Source organism: Berghia stephanieae, chromosome 2 (assembly GCF_034508935.2).
Source record: "Berghia stephanieae isolate SIO BIC M18660-M18661 chromosome 2, UCSD_Bste_1.3, whole genome shotgun sequence".
Lineage (NCBI taxonomy): Eukaryota > Metazoa > Mollusca > Gastropoda > Nudibranchia > Aeolidiidae > Berghia > Berghia stephanieae.
In genome coordinates, this window is record NC_088361.1 from 46,218,779 (window position 1) to 46,227,772 (window position 8,994).

Sequence of the window (8,994 nt, forward strand, 5' to 3'; positions counted from 1 at the left end):
TTTTTTTTTAAAAACACAAATTGATGATGATAATGATGATGCTGATGCTGATGATGATGTTGATAATGATGATCTTGTTGTTGTTGATGATGTTGTTGTTGATGATGAAAATGATGATGATGATAGATGATGATAATGATGATGGTGACGATGATAATGATGATGATGATGATAATGAAGATTTGGTTGTGGTGGTGGCTATACTAGTAGTTTTAATTATACGTAGTGGTGGTAACGATGTTCAGGGTGCATTTTGTGACTGTAGTGGCGATGATGAAGTTGTGGTATTGACGTTGATAGTGTAGTAGTTGCTGTAGGAGTAGTGGTAGTGATGATGTTGATGAAGGTAGCAGAGGTAGTAGATCTAGTAGGATTAACCCTGTCTTTACCAACTATAGGAAAATCGTCACAATCGTTACTATACAGTGAACATTTTTCTTACACAGAATTTTTTTGTAAATCACAAAGTTTGAAGAAAAATCTTTGTATAGTTTAAAAAACTTAATGTTAATTTGTATCACAAAATTAAGTTTAGCATGCTCTTAGCTTTCAGTTTTAATAAATCAATTTTAGTGTTAGGAAGGTATGGCATTTTGGTAAAAACATTGAAAATGCTTGGTAAGGAAAGAGTTAATGATGCTGCAGAGTTGGTGTTTCATTGCCGGAATTTTGTTGACAGATTTTCCGGCAAAAATAAATTTATTTTCTGCAAAACATTATATTCTACTACAGAATAAAAACAAAAAAACGACACGGGCAGAAATTTCTGGCCAACTTTTACAGTCCGGAGGTTTTATAAACGAGGCAATGTCTTCTTTATTTACTTCACGTAGGGCAGCGTGGCTCAGTGGTACAGTCTTTGCTTCGTACCCGAAAGGTACCAAGTTCAAATACCCGTTGCGCTGTGTGTCCTTGAGCAAGTCACCTCGCCCTAGCTTAGTTTGCGACAGGCACCAGGGTTATTCCCTTCATCACATCAACATATCAACCCTTCATCACATCAACATATCAGGCCTTCATCAATCAACATATCAACCCTTCATCACATCAACATATCAACCATTCGTCACATCAACAAATCAACCCTTCATCACATCACCATATCAACCCTTCATCACATCAACAAATCAACCCTTCATCACATCAACATATCAACCATTCATCACATCAACAAATCAACCCTTCATCACATCAACGTATCAATAGTTCATCGTATAAACACATCAACTCTTCATCACATCAACAAATCAAACCCTTCATCACATCAACATATCAACCCTTCATCACACAACATATCAACCCTTCATCGCATCAACAAATCAAACCCTTCATCATACCAACATATCAACCCTTCATCACATCAACATATCAACCCTTCATCGTATAACCACAGCAACCCTTCATCACATCAACAAATCAACCCTTCATGACACCAACGTATCAAATCCCATTCAATGGGAACACGAACAACGAATGAGCTAAGAGACGACATGAGCTGCATTAGGATAGATGCCCGTCCTTCTGGAGACATTTCTTGAGGTTTTTGAAAAATCCAAGCATTGAATTCGGAATGGCTGAATTGACCAACGAGCTGGGCAGAGATCCACTGATGTCTGTCTGGATAAAGGTACACAACCGAGTGGTCTTTTGTGCTTTGCTGAAAAGGTAAATGTGTACAAAGAAGGAATTAGCTTGTTTTAAGATGTGTATAAAAATAGACGGAGAAACACCAAGGGGGTCCATGACATTAATGTATATACTTATCTTATTTCTTATCTCTTATTTGAGCATTTATATAGAGCACTTGCAATTTTTAGGGCACCTAAATCGACATAAATGTATTGAACATCTTGCTCTCACAGGAATGATAGAAGATAAAAAGAGTAAAGGTAGACCAAAAAAACAAAAAAAAAAATGAATGGTTAGAACAGCTGGGTGACAAAGAAAGAGAAGAGTAATATTAGTTTTTTAAGGTTATCAGAGAGATGAATGGCGTACCATGATCACCGATGTCTGGCACAGACTTGGTACTTGAAGAAGAAGATATAGTGCACTATCCAAGGTCAAGGTAAGTGGCCATTTATAGAAAGATTAATGACTTCGGACCTTCACCTTTTAAAATAAATTTTCCGTTCTCTGCACTGAACTGAACTTGTATTGAATTGGGTCACCATAATTTGTTACGTCATTTAAAGGATAAAAAACGAAGAAGAGTAATACGCAAAAATGTGAGATTTGTTGTTGTTGACACTTTAAATTAAAAAAAAAATAATTAAAAAATTGAGCTTTTATCTATCGCAATATCCACTAAACGTGCTCAAAATGCTTTAAAAGGGATCCCTGGCCAACAGCAATATTTAACATGTAGGACGGGACATCACGCCTGTCAGGCGATATTACAATTTCTTCGGATAGAGACAACGCTGTTAACGGCCAGGTACTCATTTTACACTTTGAGTACGGTGAGAGACTGTGAGTAAAGAGCCTTTTCCAAGGACTCAACTATGCGCCGCACGAAGCTTGAACCCAGGACCTTCCGATCCGAAAGCGAGTGTCATACCACAAGACCACATAGCCGCACAATTAAATTAAACTGAAATCTACTTCTAATCTCGTCTTACTTAAACATTCTATTTACTCTTCTGATATTGTTAAATTAACTGACTTTAATGATGATTTTATAGAAAACTGTACAACTGAATAAAAATACTGAGCTTTTATATAGTGCAATATCCACTAAATGTACTCAAGCATTTTACAATGGGTCCTTGGCTAACAGCAACACTTAACATATAGGACGAGACATGATGCCTGCTAGGCGATGATTTTACATTTTTTTTCGGACAGAGACAACGTTCTTAACAGTCAGGTACTCATTTCACACCTGAGAACGGCAAGAGAGCATAAGTAAAGAGCCTTTTCTAAGGACTCAACTACGCACCGAGCGAGGCTCGAACCCGAGTCGAAAGTGAGTGCCATACCGCAAGACCACATAGCCGCACAACTGGAGTGTTATAAGACAGTGTTTGACCAATTCTGAATATTCCCTAACCACGTAGAGAGCCCTCCCAATGTCGGGCTTGCCCTAGGTCCGAAAATTCAATAAAGGCCAAAAACTGTATATTATTAACCCTCTCCTTACCAGCCATTTTCATGATTTTCCCCAAAACTTAACACCCAACACAAAATATATTTTTATCACCCAAACATAATAGAGGTAAGTTCTTGCGATACATAATTTCTTTTGCAAAACATGCTCTACAACACACTGTTAATTTTCTTTAAATTTTATGATGTACACGAGAAATTTGAATGAGAAAAATGTTTGTTGTATAGTAACAAATGTGACGATTTTCCTATACTTGGTAAGGAGAGGGTTAAGCTTGACTAGTTTATTCCTATCAAAGAATATACACAATTAAGGGGTGTTATGATCTGTCGCTATAGATTCTTACCCTGGTATATTCAAGCTTATAAATCCACAAGGATGATTGTGGCCACGAACAAATTTTGGTTCAGGCGGTGACTCCTCACAGTCCACACTCACTCCTGATAGGATGGCGTCAAAGGAGGGAAAACATTAAATTTGAATATTATTAGGCATGTTTATATCAAGCCACCATTCTTAAATTCACATTATAAAAATCTTATCAGCTACCGATAGCTCAGGTAGTAGAGCACTCACTTCTCTCGCTAAGGACCTGAGATCGACCCTGGGTGAAGTCGACTTTTGTTTTATGACCCACCCTTGTCCACCCAGCAGTGATTGGGTAGCTGGGTCTGTTAGATTTGGTGGAAACTTCTTGCAATAGACTGGCGTCCTATTGAATGGGTATCAAGCAATTACTATTGTCCATTTTCACGCTATTCAAACCCGGATAAACGTCGTCTCCACGAGTCTGGTGGCTTTGACAGACGGTTGAAGATGAAGTTTAGACGCCATTGACAACAATGACAAGAAATAGATAAATAAATAAGAAGTGATTTACAAAGACTGCTACATTGGTTCTCTCACTTCAAATTGAAGGAAAGACAATTCCTTCATTAAAAAAAAATGACTACTACTACTAGTAGTAGTACAACAACTACTACTACAACAACTATTACTACTACTACAACAACAACTACTACTACTACTACTATCACGACGACGACGATGACATCAACTACTACTACTACTGCAACTACTACTACTACTACTACTACTACTACTACTACTACTACTACTACTACTACTACTACTACTACTACTGCTGCTGCTGCTGCTGCTACTACTACTACTATATTACGACGACGACGACGAGACGACGATGATGACAACTATTACTACTACTACTACTACTACTACTACTACTACTACTACTACTATTACTACTACTACTACTACTAAGTACTTCTACTACAACAACAACAACAACAACAACAACAACTACAACTACTACTACTATTACTACTACGACTACTACTACTACTAATACTACTACTACTACTACTACTACTACTACTACTACTACTACTACTACTACTACTACTACTACTATTACGACGACGACGACGTTGACATCAACTACTACTACTACTACTACTACTACTACTACTACTACTACTACTACTACTATTTCTACTACTACTTCTACTACTACTACTACTACTACTACTACTACTACTACTACTACTACTAGTAATGTTTCATTCATGTTTTGTGGATAAAGGGGAAACCCGTAACGTCTAAAACTATCTATCTTTCGTTTATTAAATTGAGGCTTACATTCAATTTCACATTGTTATTTACTTATTTGAACTTCCAGCAGCAACACTGATACACATAATACGACATGATAAATGATAGGTATCCATACCAGCAGTGCTTAGATATTCATCTGTACGGTCGAAGTAGACCAAGTCTGTGAAATCCCTAGGGGATATGAGACCCATGACAGCACTATTGGTGCACGTTCTCACAATGCGACAAGCCTGGGGGGGGGGGGGGGGGGGGGGGGGGGGGGTAAATGATCCAACAAAACATGGGATACAGAATGTCAAAATGATGCAAGCGTTTATGTCACTATCTAAATATATAAAACTATACGTCTGTTACTACTGTTGTCTGTTGTATTTGACGCCTAAGGAATTTCTCACAAACTATCTAGAAGCACTTCTTCTTCTCCTTCTCCTTCTCCTCCTCCTCCTCCTCCTCCTCCTCCTCCTCCTCCTCCTCCTCCTCCTTCTTCTTCTTCTTCTTCTTCTTCTTCTTCTTCTTCTTCTTCTTCTTCTTCTCCTTCTTCTTCTTCGGTGCGGCTATGTGGTCTTGTGGTATGACACTCGCTTTCGGATCGGAAGTTCATGGGTTCAAGCCTCGCTCGGCGCATAGTTGAGTCCTTGGAAAAGACACTTAACTCACATTCTCTCACCATACTCATGTGTAAAATGAGTACCTGGCCGTGAACAGCGTTTTTTTCTGTAGGAAAAATTTGTAATATCGCCTAACAGCCGCCATGGCTCGTTCTACATGTTACATACTGCTGTTGGTCAGGGACCCTTTTTAAAGCGCTTCGAGCACATTTAGAGGATATTGCGCTATATAAAAACTCTAGTTTTAAAAAAATGAAATGGTGCCAGACAAAGCAAGAAAAAAAAACATCCATAAATAATTCAGTCTACCTCGACTGGGGTTCGAACCTCAGACCTGATTACCGGTCAAACCTGCTATCATTACACCATGGAGGTTCCCCGATAGTTGGGACAATTTTTATTTAGTTATATTAACCATTCCATCCCCCAAATAGGCTTCAACAGTCATGACGTCACTTCCCTCGTAAAAACGCATAGTAACTTTGCAACTGGTTCTAAACTATCGGAACAAAGGCGGGCGCCCTTATGAAATACTTCTCCCACGTGCATAAACGTGTATCCACGGGAGAAAAAGATTATAAATCTGATCATGTTTTGACTTTTATACATTCTGATCACATGACATGTGAAAACGCCAGCATGAAGAATAAAAAGTACCGATTTTCTTTTTTTAGAACCAAGCTGCTCATTGCTGGGCGGACGTGACTTCAGACTATTGGAACGCCTTACCACAGAGCATTCGTAAAAAAGAATCTTTGTCTATTTTTAAACATTCGCTTTAAAACATATCTGTTTCGATTTTAGTATATTATGAGAAGCAAGATAGGTCTGGTTTGTGTTGTGTGTTGTGTGTGTTGTGTCTGTGAGTGCTTGTGTGTGTGAGTGTGTGTGTGTGTGTGTGAATGAGTATGTTTCAGCCCAAGTAATTTGTAATTTAAGCGCTTAGAGTCTGGTGTCTCGGAGTTATAGCGGTTCAGCATTCAGTTTTCAGTATTATTACTATTATTATTATTATTATTATTATTATTATTATTATTATTATTATTATTATGATGATGATGATGATGATGATGATGATGATGATGATGACGACTATTATTATTATTATTATTATTATTATTATTATTATTATTATTATTATTATTATTACTATTACTATTATTATTATTATTATTATTATTATTATTATTATTATTATTTATTATTATTATCATCATCATCATCATCATTATTATTATTATTATTATTATTATTATTATTATTATTATTATTATTATTATTATTATTATCATCATCATCATTATTATTATTATTATTATTATTATTATTATTATTATTATTATTATTATTATTATTATTATTATTATTATTATTATTATTATTATTATTATTATTGAATATATTGTGACGTCGTATACGTACCGATGAGACCATTCTGACCAGGTCGATAGCCTTGGTGTCCACGTCCCATTTTACTCGTAGACTGTCGCCGTGCTGGGGCTCCACGTACTGGAATATTATGTCGTTGGAGCAGGCAAATTCACACTGGCCACGATATCTGAAAAAGATAATGAGTAGCAAGACAAAGATATCGTGGAAGACAAAGATAATAATGTAATGAAATCGAACTCAATGTGGTCTTGTGGTGTGACACTCGCTTTCGGATCGGAAGGTCCTGGGTTCGAGCCCTCGCTCGGCGCACAGTGTTGAGCCCTTGGAAAAGACTCTTTACTCACATTCTCTAACCGTACTCAGATGTAAAATGAGTACGTGGCCGTTAACAGCGTTATCTTTGTCTGAAACACATTGTATTATCGCCGAACAGGCGTCATGTCTCGATCTTTATGTTACGTGTTCCTGTTGGTCAGGGGCCCTTTGTCAAGCGCTTTGAGCAAGTTTAGTGGATATTACGCTATATAAAAGCTCAATTTAAACTCTAAAAATAAGTCGCAAAATATTGTCCATTACAACCTTAAAACAAGCCCATAATTGCGTTCGGTGGCCAGGACTGTCAATAAGTGCACGCCGCTATAAACCCACGTCACCATCAGTAAAAGCCTTGCCTTACATGCACCATTTAGCATTGAAGAGGAGATGGGGTTTTAATAGCAAATTAAATACTAATGAATATTAAATTATTGAACATGAATTATTAATGATATGCAGTGAAATTTCTCGAAGCTTGTGACAGTTGAACCAATTTGCATCGTTATCAGTTGAGGACACAAAACTATTAGAGAAGCCAACAAAAAAAAAAAAAAAAAAAAAAAAAAAAAAAAAAAAAAAAAAAAAACAACAAAAAAAACAACAAAAAAACAAAAAAACAACAACAACAACAAAACAAACAAAAACAACAAAAATATCCGCCCCCCCCCCCCCCAAATAATGTAATTTAAAAAACCAATAAACCATAAACACCCCCCCCCCCCCCCACCCCCCCAACTAAGTTAGAAAGCAAAACAAAACACAACAAACAACAAAACGAACAAAAGTAATAAAAAACAAACTTGAGTAATTATATAGCGCAATATCCACTAGACGTGTACAAAGCCGTTTCCAAAGGGTCCCAAGCCGATAGAGCAAGATTTAACATGTACGGCATGACATGTTGCCTGCTAGGCGAAATTATAACTTTTTTTCCGACGGGTGTTTCTTTGTTACGAAACCCGCCGAAACCCGACACAGTTATGGAAAGTAGGCAGCAGCGAGGGGTGAACCTAGGATTCAGGGAAGTGTACACCATTGGGGAGTGAACCTGGGACTGGGTTTCGGCGGGTTGATAAGAACTGTTGATAAGAGATTTATCACTGTGTATGAGCTCATGGAACTGTGTTGATAAGAGATTCATCACTGTGTATGAGCTCACGGAACTCATCATCACCATAACCATCACCACCACCACCACCACCACTACCACCACCACCATCACCATCTTCATAGATGACCCCCCTCCCTTTTCCCCCCAAGAAGAGCTAAGTACATACAAGGATTCAAGCACCCCCCCCCCCCCCCCCCCCCCACACACACACAGACACAGATTAATAAAATCACTCACAAGTAGCCATTGAATCCTTCACACACAGAGGGTTTACTCTCGATCAGAATTCCGTCCTGAAAATTAATAGGAAAATGGAAATATAAAAAAGTATGTCCTATCTTGCATGAAACTGGGGACCCTGATAGCTCAGTAGTTCGCTTCACAAGCAAAGGAACGGATATGTATATATATATATATATATATATATATATATATATATATATATATATATATATATATTATATATATATATAATAATATATATCGAGGACAGTCGAATTTATTGTTCGGACACCCCATCCCATTCGTTTTAATGAAGCATCCCTTGTTCTACCCGCCTGTTTAATCGTACCAACATACAAAACTATGTGTAACCTTAAACTTTTATCAGTGCATTGCGTTTAGGTAAAATACTCATAACATCCGCCAGCAGGAATTAACTTACGAATACACAACACTATGTGTAACCTTGAACGTTTATAGTTTGTCTGATTGACAGAATTTAGTGAGAACTAATATTATAATAAAAATGGCTGTCTAAAAAGGATAACTACAAGATGAGTGACGTCAACTTCGTTCCTTCTATAGCCCGATTGAGTGAATTT

The 8,994-nt window shown here is 37.3% G+C and overlaps 1 protein-coding gene across 1 annotated transcript in view; it reads right to left on the minus strand.

Moving 5' to 3' along the window:
* Nucleotides 1-8,994, minus strand: part of LOC144965001 (stAR-related lipid transfer protein 5-like) — a 12,037-nt gene continuing 3,043 nt past the window's right edge. Inside the window, exons 2-6 of the mRNA XM_078899846.1 lie at nt 8,408-8,463; nt 6,775-6,910; nt 4,860-4,974; nt 3,456-3,549; nt 1-1,657 (exon numbers count right to left, since the gene is read on the minus strand). Of these exons, the coding sequence (XP_078755972.1) occupies nt 1,501-1,657; nt 3,456-3,549; nt 4,860-4,974; nt 6,775-6,910; nt 8,408-8,463 (558 nt within the window). The 3' untranslated portion in view covers nt 1-1,500. The remainder of the gene's footprint in view (nt 1,658-3,455; nt 3,550-4,859; nt 4,975-6,774; nt 6,911-8,407; nt 8,464-8,994) is intronic.